This window comes from Mobula birostris, chromosome 7 (genome assembly GCF_030028105.1).
Source record: "Mobula birostris isolate sMobBir1 chromosome 7, sMobBir1.hap1, whole genome shotgun sequence".
Classification (NCBI taxonomy): Eukaryota; Metazoa; Chordata; class Chondrichthyes; order Myliobatiformes; family Myliobatidae; genus Mobula; species Mobula birostris.
Genome location: NC_092376.1, coordinates 37,975,405 through 37,989,921, shown reverse-complemented (window position 1 = coordinate 37,989,921; position 14,517 = coordinate 37,975,405). Strand labels below are relative to the sequence as shown.

The 14,517-nt window shown below is 38.6% G+C and overlaps 1 protein-coding gene across 10 annotated transcripts in view; it reads left to right on the top strand.

The window, feature by feature from the left end:
* Positions 1–5,433, top strand: part of pds5b (PDS5 cohesin associated factor B) — a 263,499-nt gene extending 258,066 nt beyond the window's left edge. For all 10 annotated transcript variants that reach the window (XM_072262926.1, XM_072262916.1, XM_072262922.1 and 7 more), the window contains 2 exons: positions 3,706–3,862; positions 4,276–5,433. In XM_072262926.1, the coding sequence (XP_072119027.1) occupies positions 3,706–3,862; positions 4,276–4,311 (193 nt within the window). In that variant the 3' untranslated portion in view covers positions 4,312–5,433. The remainder of the gene's footprint in view (positions 1–3,705; positions 3,863–4,275) is intronic.
* Positions 5,434–14,517: the final 9,084 nt, after the last annotated feature.

Genomic DNA, 14,517 nt, shown 5'->3' with positions numbered 1-14,517 from the left:
TCCAGGGATGAAATTATTTGGAGCTTCTGTTGGGAATTCTGTAGCACTGGGCTTTTTATAGGCTGGGGTTGCCATCCCCACGCGCAACCCTTCTCCTTTGAGTTGGGATGTTTGGGTGATAAGGAAATAGTCCAAAAGCTTGACCAATCATCGTGTTTCTGTAACAATGGGAATTAAATGGTCCCAATGGTTAGAGAAGCACAATAAAATCTATAGTATCATGGGGTTTTAAAATTGGACCTGAAATCTGCTGTTTCCTTGGATTAACATGATTTCTCCTGACTTTTGCATCACTATCAGTATAATTTTAAATTCGCAGTAATTTTGCTTATATAAATTGCTTTTGACATACAAATTTGAATTTATATAAAAATTCTTCAACAGTTGTGTTGTGTATTCCAACATCTAACTTGATATTATGGGTTTCCCTTTTAACTTTGGACATTATTACATTGTCATTTCCCTGAATATATACATTTTTAAAAATGCATCTCATGGCTAACCATTTTATCCTAAAATACTAAATGACTTAAATGACAGTACTAGTTGCAGTGCATCTCTGTTTAATAGAAATCAATATTAATTTACAAACCTTATATCTACTGTGAGTTAGAATTAAATAAAAATAGAGCTGAACAAACAGTCAACACCTTGGGCTGAGACCAGTCATCAGGATGGAGAATATCAGCCTGAAACATCAATTGTTTATTCATTTCCATAGATGCTGCTTGACTTGTTGAGTTCCTCTGGCATTTTGTAGCTGTTGCTCTAGATTTCCAGTATCTGCAGAATCTCTAAAACTAGGACTGCATCCTTCTGGTTAATGCACTTGGCTTTCAATGGAATCAGCAGTTTTTTTTTAGCTGTTTAATCAGTGGCAGTGTTGTGAACCGATGAAGTGGAAGTACTTTTAAACTACATAATGAAAATTAGAATAATCCATATATCATTGTTAGCGTTTCTATTTGTGATAAATAGAACTGGCTGTGGTACGTGTAAGCAGCCTATAGTTAGCTGTCCTTAAGATGCTAATACAACCCAGTCTTTTGAAACTTTCCATTCATCTAAGTCATTAATAAACATAGTACAAGACCATTAGTGCCATCATTGCCAAGTCTGTACAAAAATAAAAATTATTGAATCATGCTTATCTACCATGTTAAAAGGAATAATTCTGCCTCTATAAAACAATCTATAATTACACAGTTATTTTCACTTAATTTTTATAAAAACACTATTTGTCAGAATGAATTGACATGCAAATTGTAACAGTTTGTTTTGTGTTGCATGATTCCTACCTGATAATTAACACTGCTAGAATCAATCAGGGTGTAATTGAAGTTTTAGATCTTGACTATCCATTTAGATTATCCTACTTGAGGAAGATCCTAGATAATGTGTGTGTGTGTGTGTGTGTGTGTGTGTGTGTGTGTGTGTGTGTGTGTGTGTTAACCCACATGTGTACTAAGTCCATGCTGCAGAAGCTGACATCCAGCCATTTTGGATGACTTTGCAATTGGTCAATGACCTTTTTCTATCACCCAGGTTAAAAGAATCGTGCATGATTAACAAAATAAGCCATTCTCGATCCCTAAGAAAGAGCTGTTAAGAAATCTGCATTCAGTGAGATTAATTATGGTTGTGCATATTTTCATATTTTAAAAATCCATATTTGCTGCCTATGAATCAATTCATATTGGCTTAAATGCATAGTTACACTGTTCTTAGCAGATTTTCATAACTTCAGATTCAAGATTGTTTCATGCCATTTCCTGTACACAAGTGAAAAGGAGAATGAAATAATTGTTACACCAGATCCGATGCAGCACAATAAGATAAAGAACACAATAATAATATAAAAAGAAGAAAGATTATAATCATAGTTTGTATTGCCATAAAGTGACGCTTGACACAGGTGTGTCTGTATATAAGGTGACTGAAGGAAATGATAAGGTGATGGGGGATGTGGAGGTGTGGGTTGGTGGGTGGAGATGTTGATCAGCATTACTGCTTGGGGAATGTAACTTTTGTGAGTCTGGTGGTCCTGGCGTGGATGCTACGTAGCCTCGTCCCTAATGGAAATGGGGCAAACAGTCCATAAGCAGGGTGGATGGCATCCCCCATGTCATTACTGGCCCTTTTATGACACATTTCTGCTTATATTTCCTTGATGATGGGTAGGCTGGTGCCGTTGATGTGATGGTCAGTTTTGACTACCTGTTGTAGAGCCTTCCTGTTCGCTGCAGTGCAGTTTCCATACCGTGCAGTGAGGCAGCTTGTTAAGATGCTTTCTACTGCATGTCTGCAGAATGACATGAGTATGTTTGCGCATAGTCCAGCTTTTTTCAGCCTCCTCAGAAAGTGGAGTCATTGGCGAGCTTTCAGAACTGTGTAGGATGTGTTCTGGGACCATGAGAGGTTATATGAAATGTGCAATCCCAGGAATTTGAAGCTGCTTGTAGTTTCCACTGCTGTGTCCCCAATACAAGGGTGGGGGAGGGAGTGAGTTCCCCTGAAGTTGATTACCATCTCTGTCTTGCTGACATTGAGGAAGAGGTTATTTGCCTGTCACCAGGCAAAACAAATAGTTGGTCTACAGCTTATAATTTTTAACTTTTATCTTGCTCATAGATATTAGTACCAGGGAAGGGAAAATAATGTTTTTTTTTTGTTCACCTTTTGTACCCAATGGTATTATGAGAAAAGCAAGTAGACAGATCCAAGGATAAACCCAATCACACTCGTAGAAATACAGAAGTTTAATGTTACAGTATATGGTTCTGTTAAGGTTCATGAGAAAAGTTGAGCAGTAATAATGCAATCAAACTATTATGCAGCAGTGTTAAGATGATCCAATTTCAAATAAAAATGAGTAGCAGATTGAAGTTTTAGAAGATTTTGCTCAGGTCACTTGGTGTTGATGTCGCTGCTTCAGGAAAGGTTAGTATAAATTTACTCACATTGAGACCAATTACCTTCATAGTCCTTAGCGGTTTAATCTATGTCCTTTGAAGAAAAGGGAGAAGTGTGAGGGAAGGGGTAGATTGATCTCAGAGTAGGTTATAATGTGGGCCAAAAAGCCTGTACTACTCTGTGTTCTATGTTCTAATCTTAAAATGGGTGCCTAATTGCTAGGTATAGTAGGACAGAGCAAATATCTTAATCTATCATCACACTTGGAAAATGCAAATATCTTAATCTATCATCACACTTGGAAAATGCATTTTTGAGCGTCAACTGTACCTCTTCCTATTGATGCTGCCTGGCCTGCTGCGTTCACCAGCATTTTTTGTGTGTTGTTTGAGCAATGGTGTTCTCTTAAGTGATACTGTGCATTAGTTGCTGCAGTGCTAAACTAAGATGTGAATGCTTGATGTTGGACAAAAGCATTAAAGTTTGGACACGGAGTGTATCCTTGCAATATTGGTTTTCAGGCATTACAGGAAGTGTGATAGCAGTCTGCAGAACTGGAAGATAGATACTTCCCTTCATAAGAGTACCATTCACAGAGTGCCCCTTTACTTGCAACAAATTTTAGTATTGAAAATGTCAGAATGAATGTAAACTTTGATGCTAAGTATGAACTTGAAAACCAGAAGCGAATCACATTTTGATTTGCGTATCAATTATTCACCAGGTTTATCATTTGTTATATTGGGCTCCCCATGTCAGTTTTGAAAATACTTTGCTCCTGTGTCTTTGCAGTCGGGCAGGAAGATCAAGACAAGCTACCAGTAGAGAAAATGATTCTTCAGAAATGGATTCGCGTCATGATAGTTCACTGGAGAACATGGATATTTCTCAAGAAGGCTCAATGGATGGAGTGAACACAGAAGAGGAAAATGAATTAAGTACACTAAGGGTATGATTATCAATTGAATATATATGTGTTTAATATGTAACCATTTTTACAAATCCTGGATGTATATCCAGGGTATTAGCAATTCTTCATTACAACCCTTCTGTAGAAAACCTCTTAGTAACAGTAACATTGATAAATAAGGGGAAAAAAAGCATCTTTTTAGTGTCTTGCTTTCTTTATTTTCATTTTATGCTCTTGTGGATCAATTCTTTAACATGGAAAAGAAGGATAAAATCTGGTAAATCTTGTAATAAATCCTATTAAACCATTACCTTTTATTTGTTCTGAGTCTCTGAATTAAGTGTTACTCAAAAACGAATTTAGGGAATATACATTCCACTTTGAATATAAAAAGAAACTTAAGTGCCATATTAAGTATAATTCTTTCAAAATAAAACTTTTGTATCTTGCAGGTGCGACGCAAACCTAACAAAAGGGAAAGAAGATGAAGAGTAAATATTTTCTGTTTGCATTGGAGATTGACAATTGTACTGTACAGCTCAAGCCTGGACACTGTTTATCAGATAAATTGGTTGTTAAAGAAGGCATCTTGTATCTATTACCCTTGCATCTGCAGTCCTAAGTTCACAAGCTTTTGGCAAACACATCATTTCATTAATTGTGGGTGGTCGTGCATTGTGATGAGTGCTGACTACAATGTACTGACTTTACGGAAAGATTGAAATAAATGATATTGTAAATATTTTTTTTAATGTTTTGATTGAAAATGTGCTTGTATAGCTTTCAATTACAGCTTTAAATCACCAAGACAACTGTGTATTAAATGTGTAGGTGAAGAAAGTTGGTTACAATGAACGCTGACAACTGAAGCAATACTTAATAGTTGTTCCTTCTGTGGCATTCTACATTTGAGAAGGGACTGGTTCTTGGAAAGAACATTATTACAATTTCCTGCAGCACATACTTCTGTGGTTAGATTTATTGGGAAGTCACTTTTTCTAAATCCCTTGAGTGTATAATTATACCTACTTGTTTCTGTAATCGGCTCTGTTGCTTCTGCTTTCCACCACCGAAGTTGTTGGACAGGAAGTCCTCAGTTGCATAAAATGTGAAGTCAGCTAAAAATGCTTGTGGCATTTTACTTGTCAGTATTGATGCCAGAACTGTCTAGAAATTTAGATAAAATTGGAAAAATAAAAGGGTTTTAGCTAAAATATTTTAATACTGATGGTGTATTAGTCATTCAAATTGTACACCTTTAGTTACCTTCTCTGTCAAATTTGTATCAATCTACTGTATCAATAAAATTCTGTAACTGAGTTTGCCTTGTTATAGTGGAAAAAAACTTGTGTATTTTGAAGGATAATCCTCCCTAAGTTATGGTTCCCAAGAGTTAGATCATGTTAAAAGTTGTTCATTGTGGTATGTGATTAATGAGACAAGGAGCCTTTCTGCATTGTAACAACTGTTCTGCTCTGCTTGAAATGCACTTGATATATCGTTTAAAAAATGCCTGCAATAATATTCTCCTTGTTGATTTTTATTTCTGTATTGTCAATCTGTACCAAATTTGGGTTTAATCAGATTAAAATTATTTTGTTTTACAAAGATAGCTATTTGAGTTACTGAAGAAAAATTGTCAACTATAGTGGAATTTTGCTTGTATCTTGAACTGCACAAGGTTGATGTAAGCTGCTGCTAGAAATATGCTTCACGATTTGATCTCTCAAAGTTCAGTTCAATCCTGTAAACAGGTTCTCATATTCTTTATGCCCTTTTTAATGTGATAAAAGAAATTAGCACATTGTGTAGCACAAGTTTCAGTCTGTACATTTCTCAGCTATAAAAAATACCTGCAAAGAATGTAAATCAATGTTAACATTTTTGTTATTCCAACTAAAGCATCTTGAAATAGCAGCATCATTTTTTATTAAACTGTAATCGTGGCTTTTCTGTGCTGGCTGTTTACATGGTATTTAAACAAGTTGCTGCTTGATTATAATGCCAAAATTGTATTCACCTATCCAGTTGAAGTCTTTGCAGGCATTGTGAAAGATTAATAAGGTAATCTATATTTTAAATACATGCTAAAGATGGTAGGAGTATCCATTTTCTGGTAATACTAATAGACTGACACAGAGCAATGCTGAAATTCTGTAGGACCAGTGAGTTTTCTGACATGAATGAAACCAAAGGAAACTACATGAATATTCAGGTACATAAAATGGATGGTCCTATTGCAATATTTGGCACAGTGGACTGATTTTTTTTTAAGTAATTAAAGCTGAGTGGTGCAGGTAGAATCTTTTCCATGGCATATTTTATATGTTACTTTTGCTTCTGCCATCTTGTATCTTATTCATCTCTAAAATACATCACATATATGTTTCTTTGTATACTTCAGCAGTTCATTATCAGCTGTGAGCATTTGGAGATATCCAGCAAAACAAGATATTAATGCAAGATCATCTTTCCTCCTGTGTTGTTTCAGGTCTGAGATTTGTAATTGTTGGATCGCAGCATTTATATACGTATTTTATAGCATGCTACTACCTAACAATTATATTGTTGTAATTGTTAACCTGCTTCACCTTCTCATAACAATTGTATTGGAAAAACTGCTTTGAATTCTTTTGTCTCTTTCTGCCCAGGTGGAAGAGCATGATTCTCCATAGAAAAAATACATCAATTGCAACTTATTTTGCATAAATGAATATCATGAAACGTTCCCGGAAGACTGTATAGGCTGTATTTGCAGTCCGGAAAGGCCTGGTTTTCTGTGGAACATAGGAGTCTGAGGGTGAACCTAATGGAATTATACAAAATTATGAGAGAAGTAAATGTTTTCGTAGTAGAAACATTTCCTGTAGCGGGTCCCCTGGACCATAGGGCATAGGTTTACAGTGAGTAATAACTGATTTTGAAAGGAGACTTTTTGAGGGATTTTTATTTTCAGCCTGAGGTTGGTTGGAATCTAGAACACATAGCCTGGGAGGGTGGTGAAGAAAGGTCTCCAAGCCATGTGGTTGTGGTTCTGGTACTGTTACATTGGCATCTCTCTGAACTTAACAGTGCCGAGTTTGGACTTTGCCAGGGCCACCTTGCTTCTGCTTACACCACAGCTTTATTCCAAGCACACATTTAAGAGCTGAATTCCCAGAGGTGAGGGGTGGAAGACTTCCTTGACATTGAAGCAGTGTTTAGCTGAGTCTGATGGCAAGGAGCCCTGCTGAAACTGAATGAGCAGCAAAGGAAAACATCCAATTAGCATATATAGGGAAAAGTGGTTATCGAAAGTGAGTCATCACAATCGCAGGTCATCTTTGCAGGAATACTTCTAAACAATGAGCTATCCCAACATCAATGTCTCAGGATGTCATTAGAATCTCAACTGGACCAGCACATACATATTATACCTACAAGGACAAGTCAAAGTTATTCTGTGGCAAGTGACTCACCTTTATGATGTGAAGCTCTTTCCACTGGCAGTGTAAATATTGGAATTGTGATAGAATGTTCTCCAATTTCCTGGAGAATGCATCTCCAGAAAAAGTTTAAGACCTTACAAGATAATTCACCACCAATGAGTAGTAACTAGTGTGGTATCTACTAAATACACTGTAGTTACTGGGCTGTTTTCATTGAACCTCTCATCTGCAATCACTACTACCAATAACAACTGAAATCTTAAGCACATGGAAATACAATTGCTTGCATATTTCCTTTCAGCACAACTCCTTGCTGAGAAATTATGTAATTAGTTCTGAAGTCCCAAAGTAAAGTGATCTGTCTTATCAAATGGACTGAAATGGTCTAAGTAGTGAGTTATCACCAACTAATAATGGATAATTAAGAGTGGTCACTAAATGCTGAGCATGCCAGGATTACTCAGATTCCAGAAAAAGGGGATGGAAATAGGTAAGTTTTTCTGCATTTGGAGTTAAATTATTTTGAACTTGTATTTTTCTTAATAAATCATAAAATAAATTGAACATTAGCTGAGTGGGACTTATAACAAAGTCCTTTGTAATGTGCATAGATTGACCCAAGATATTAGAGGAAGTGGGTTAGTATGGATTAAAAACTAGTCATATAAAAAACAACTGCAATAAAAGGGGTGTTTCATCTGGGAAGGATGCAAGTTGTGGGAGTACCCCATGGATTGGTTCTTGGTCTCAGTTGCTTTTTATTTATATTAATGACCAGGAAGGGAGAACAAAATGAAAGTTTACCAATAATATGAAGGTGGGTGGGAGGGCAAGTGATTGTGCCATTGGCTATCGATAGTCTGAGTGAGTGAAAACCTGGTAAATGAAGTTTAACCTGGGGAAATGTAAGATATTCTAGCAAGAGCAATTAAAAGGCAGATCATCTGAATAGAAAGAGGCTGCAAGTTGGTAAAGTTCAGATGTATTTAGGTGTTCCAGTGCATAAACTAGCAGGCAGATCCAACAAGCAGTTAAAAGGCAAGTGGTATGTTGGCCTTATAGCATAGCGTTGGGGTTATAGGAATGGGGGTGGTGGTGGATGCGCTTACATCTACAGGATGTTGATAAGGCACAGAAGTAGTACACGCAGTTGTTCTCTTGGAGACTGCCCAAAGAAGATTCACCAGGCTAATTCCAAGGGTAAGTGGGCTGGCTGTCTTATCATGAGAGGTTCGATGGGTCGGGTTTCTATTCCTTACAGTTAAAAAGAATGAGAGATGATTTCTAAACAAGTAAGATCCTTAGGGAGCTTGACAGGATCAATAATTGAGATGTTTCTATGAGTGGGACAGTCGTGAACCAGGGCTTAAGACTACAAAATAAAGAGCAGATCGTTTAAAAACTGAATTGCACAGTATTTAGGGTGGAGATGGGTTGTGGAAAACTAGTACAAGAGGAATTGAAGCCAGCATTGATCATATTGGATGGCACTATGTGAGGGGTCAAGTAGTCTATTTCTATTCCTATTGTGTTCATGTGATCAACGATACTGAAAGCATATACAATAAAAATTCCCTTCCCCCACCCCCCTCCGCAAACACAAGGAATTCAATTTAAATGCAAACACGAGGAAATCTGCAGATGCTGGAAATTCAAGCATTACACAAAATGCTGGTGGAACGCAGCAGGCCAGACAGCATCCATAGGAAGAAGCACAGTCGATGTTTAAATGTTTTGTGTGTGTATCAATTAAAATGCTTTTACAGTTTTAAAGTTGCAATGCCACTCCAGCTTATTAAAAAGCTTGTTACATATTCATACTTAAAAAGTAATTTTAGATTTTTATCATGGAATCCGTTAAAATGTTGGGAGTAATCAGCAAAACAATAAATTGATTAATAACCCTGCACTTGACAATCAAGTTGAAATTGATTTATGGTAATTCTGTATTTCAAGCTATTTTGAAATCATGAAGTGTGTATGTGGCAAAGTAAAGATCATGTCTGTCCTTGTGTTTTTTTTTATTTACCCTGCTGCTAACAGGTGGAAAAGAAACTTGAGGAAGCCCCAGAGCATTTAATTCAATGCTTATCAATAATAAAAATAATTCCTTTAAAGTTGTTTCCATTCATAAATTGGTTACAAGTCTAGCTATTGGCATAATAAACATAGTTCTGTGCAGAATTGGTTTGACAGCAGACATCTACAGCTGAAGCTGCAAAGAAACTATGGTCTATCTTTAAAAAATGTCTATCTAGAGGCACCGTTTGTCAAAACCTTTGAAGCATGATTGTGATAGGTTCTTTAATGCTTATAACTAATGGTTTAACTTATACAGTTCTTTGACCCAAACTACATGACTTGTACTCAAATCACCATATAACAGAACAAATTAAAATCTATTTGTACTTTGTATTTTGGGATTCTTTGAATGTTGTTGATGTGACTGACGTTTTGAAGCCCTTTTAATCTACTTTAAATTTCAAGTGACAAGCATCCTCTTTGATGTTTGAGGTTTGGCCTGAACTGATGGTCTAATTAATACAACTTTGACTTTGATATTATTGTACCTTCTACATCGTCTGAATATTAGTGATTGTATGTGATTGAATGACTCTGATTTCACGAAACTGAAGGATTAATTAATCTGTTTCATTTGAGTTTTTTTTTAAAGTTCTTCCCCAGGCAAGATACTGTCAATGGAACCTAGAATACAACCAGAAAGTGGTCAGCTCATAAATCTAGGATTTCCAATTTGGGCAAAGTCTGAAAGCTTGTACTCAATTGTGTTGAGAAATGTCAGCTATTTTGTATGGAATTCTATTACAGGTATTTCCCAATTAGATCCAATTACCAGTATTTGAGTGTTGAGTGTACCCTTTTATCGTAAGTGTTAGGCTTGATTGAACCATTGAATTACTAGCGCACAGTATTCAACATTTCCTATATTGCTTTTGCACCCCCTATTGTGGTTGGCAACAAAGTTGAATTTGCAATTTTAAATGTAAGTTACTTCTCTCTTCCTCTGCTTAATTGTACAATTCAGTTGTACGCCAACATCTACTGAACAAATTTAATAGAAAAATCTTACTCTCACTGAAAAACCATTCAAAGTTCTGTGGTTAGCATTATGTGAGGGGTACTTTTAGAATAGTTCCCAACTGAGATGTTTCTGTATCAGTTATATTTCATTACATATATGGGTACATGTCGTTAGGTCGCATCTGGAAATTCCAGTTGGCGGACAATTTCCCTCCACACCGCTCTGACATATTGGGAAATTATGTTCGTGGCAGGTTACTGCAGTAGTTTGCCTTTGGCTTCTGCCGGGCCAGTTTAAAGAGGTCACCACCTCTTGCAGTGAATGACCAGGACGTCTAAGTGCCTCGTCGTGCTCTTAGCGCTCCACCACGCCTGCTGGCCTGCTTTCTTGACCGTTGGACTATTAATTGGTCTCTTCCGCTCAGTCCGCTATGGCCAGACTTCACACACTGGGACGGGCAGATCCTCTACCTCACCGAAGACCCGTCGGCTACCCTCACCCGGTTTGGCTCGTCTGCCAAGATGGTTTACTGGGGTGTGGCCGCTGCGCGTGCTGCAGCTACTCGGAGCCACAGGTGAAAGCTGAGCGCCAGGTGGGGGGACCAAAGGTGGACGAGCTGTCCTAAAAAGGGGCACGGCAGGCCCCCCCCCAGAGGTACTACCCCTCCCTAGACACCCCATATGGGTAAAAGCAGCCTATATAGCTGGTAAGTGGGAATTCTGGTTACTGTGCATCAATATTATTCCATAACAACTCACTGATTTCTGACTGCCAATGTGCTATGAGGTCATCATAGAGCTGAAAAATCCCATTCCCACCCCTTATTCATGAATACTGGTGAGGAAATTATTATACAATAGATTATAGGGGAAATTACTACGGACATGACTTTTACCAGAGTGATGATTAAGGGGCCAAGGAGAAGATTAATACTAGCGATCAAAGACAACTGAGAGGGGGATCATAAAGAGTTTTGGGAGAATGGGACAAAGGTGTCCGGAGAGTTCTACTCAGAAACTAGATATTAGCAAATTATCTTCAGTAAATTCCTTCTGTTATTGGTGAGTGCTAGGAAACCCCTGGAGTTATTTGATATTTCAAATTCAATTTTAAAAATTCTTTATTCTGTTTACAAAAATTTACTTTTCAAAAGTCGTAAGCCTATACCCGTTGCCAACAAGTCATATAAGTTGTGTAAAATTTCCAAAACAACCATTACTCAGTTTGCAACTGTTTCAAAAATTATTCTTTATTAAAGGATAATTGAAAGACAGTAAAGTCAGTTCTGTTTATCTTTCTAATAATAGACCATTTGAAATACAGGTTTTTACAGTATGCAGCAATAACGTCTATTTAAATGGTTCCAACTGATACAGAACAAGAAACTAAACTAAGCTCATCATACTTTAATATTATTTAAGAAGGGACAAACTTAATTTAGTTTCCTGCTCTGCATCACTCAGATTTCAGCAACTGGCCATCAAACCACTGGGAAAAGTTCAGCCAGAAGCTGGCTATTCTTGTCTAGGATGCACTTGTTATTTCTTGAACAGGTACGCAACTTTAGCCTAACTTATTGAGAAAAGGAGATAAGTAATTTTATTAAAATACATTAATGATGTGGATGCAAATATAGTAAGTATGATTAATAAGTTGCAAATGATATGAAAATCTATGGCATTGTAGATACTAAGGAAGATACCAGGCTACAGCATGATGCATCAGTTGGAAAATCAGATGAAAATCAAATCATCATTAAAGACCCCTCACACCCTCTCCATGAACTGTTTGTTCTTCTGCTGTCAGGCAAATGTTACAGGAGCATCAAAACTAAAACCATAGGGCTACTAAACAGCTTCCTCCCACAGGCAGTCAGACTGCTAAATAGCTGCTCCACCTGACTCTGCTTTGGACACTTTTAACTTGCACTGGACACTTATAACTGATTTAACTGACATGTGGCTATTGTGTTTTACTATTTATTGTTATGTTTGTTATTTAGTGTTGCGTTTGTTATGTTATGATTGCACTGCCTCTGAGGAACGCTGTCTCATTCTGCCCTGCAGAGCTGATGTATGGTTAGAATGACAATAAAGTTTTTTGAATCTTGAAAAAAATCTTGAAAAAAAATGTTTTATTAATGGAAATTAATCTTGATAGTTACACAGTGATGCGTTTTAGATGGTCAAACAAGCATAGGTTATACACAGTAAATTGTAGTATTTAGGGAGTGTTGGTAAACAGAGGGACCCTGGGGTACAAGTCCATAGATTTCGGGAAGTGACAGCACAGGTGGAAGGGTAGTGATGAAGACATAAGGGATGTTTGTCTTCATCAGCCAAGCATAGGATACAAGAACAAGGACATTGTGTTACATTTTGGCATGTATGATGAAGATTGAAAACCTGGTTGCGTGGCGCCACAGCAGCCACTCATTCAATATCAGCAAAACCAAAGAACCGAATATCAACTACAGGAAGAAGAAGCAGGAGGTCATGGGCAATCCTCATCAGGGAAATGGAGAAGGAGACGGTCAATAGCTTTAAATTCCTTGGTATCCCTGGATTAATAGTTCTGTGTGAGCAGCAGTTACCACGCGAGACAGAGCTTACACTGCTGGCAGTCAGCGGGAGCTCAAGAAAAGCAGCTCTGATCTGCGCAAAGCTATCAAGGCTGCGAAACAACAATGCATGGGCAAGATTGTGTCAAGATTCACAACGAGTAGCACACGTAACCTGTGGCGAGGGTTGCATACCATCGCGACTTCAAAGCCAAACGTAGTGGTGCCACCAACATCGCGGCCTCTCCCAGATGAGTTCAATCGCTTTTACGCTCAGTTTGATGTCGCTAACTCTGAGCCTCCGAGGAAAACCACCACTACAACCTGCAACCTAGTCATCTCTGAGGCTGAGGTACGCAGATGAGTGGACAGTCGCAAGGCTGCGGGACCAGACTGCATCCCCAGGGCGAGTACTTAGGATGTGCGCAGCACAACTGGCAGGTGTGTTTACAGACATTTTTAATCTCTCTCTCTCTCCCAGTGTAGAGTGCCCTCCTGCTTCAAATTATCCACCATTGTCCCTGTACCAAAAAAAGACCAAGGTAACATGCCTGAACGACTGGTGTCCGGTCGCACTCTCCTCAATAATAAGCAAATACTTTGAGAGGCTGGTCAAGGGCTAGATCTGCAGCATACTACCACCCAAACTGGGCCCCCTACAATTCGCCTACCAACACAACCGATCGACAGATGACGCAATAGCTACTGCTCTACGTACCGTTCATATACATCTGGAGAAGAAGGATGCTTATGCGAGAATGTTGTTCTTGGAATGCTGTTCAGCATTCAACACCATAATTCCATCCAGGCTCGACAGGAAGCTGAGACCTCGGCCTTGACCCTGCCTTGTGCAGCTGGATCCTGGACCTCCTGTCAGATCACCTACAGGTGGTAAGAGTGGGCTCCCTCACCTCCAGCCCTCTGACTCTCAACACAGGACACCCTTAGGTACTACGTCCCCTCCTTTACTACCCGTATGCCCATGACTCTGTTGCCACCCACAGCTCTAATCTGCTATTTAAATTTGTCGATGACACTACATTGATTGGCCTAATCTCAAACATTAACAAGGTGACCTACAGGGAAGAAGTCATCTCTCTGACACAGTGATGTCAAGAAAACAACCTCTCCCTCAATGTCAGAAAAACAAAGGAGCTGGTTGTGGATTACAGGAGGAATGGAGACGGGCTAACCCCTATTGACATCAATGGATCTGCGGTTGAGAGGGTAAAGAGCTTTCAGTTACATGGCACCCACATCACCAAGAACCTCACGTGGTCAGTACACACCAGCTGTGTGGTAAAAAAGGCACAACAGCGCCTCTTTCACCTCAGATGGTTGAAGAAGTTTGGTATGGGCTCCCAAATCCTAAGAACTTTCTACAGGGGCACAATTGAGAGCATCCTGACTGGCTGCATCACTACCTGGTATGGGAACTGTACTTCCCTTAATTGTAGGATTCTGCAGAGAGTGGTGCGGACAGCCCAGCGCATCTGTAGTTGCGAACTTCCCATGATTCAGGACATTTACAAAGACAGGTATGAGAAAAGGGCCCAAAAGATCATTGGGGACCCGAGTCACCCCAACCACGGTCTATTCCAGCTGCTACCATCCGGGAAACTGTACCGCAGCATAAAAGCCAGGACCAACAGGCTCCAGGACA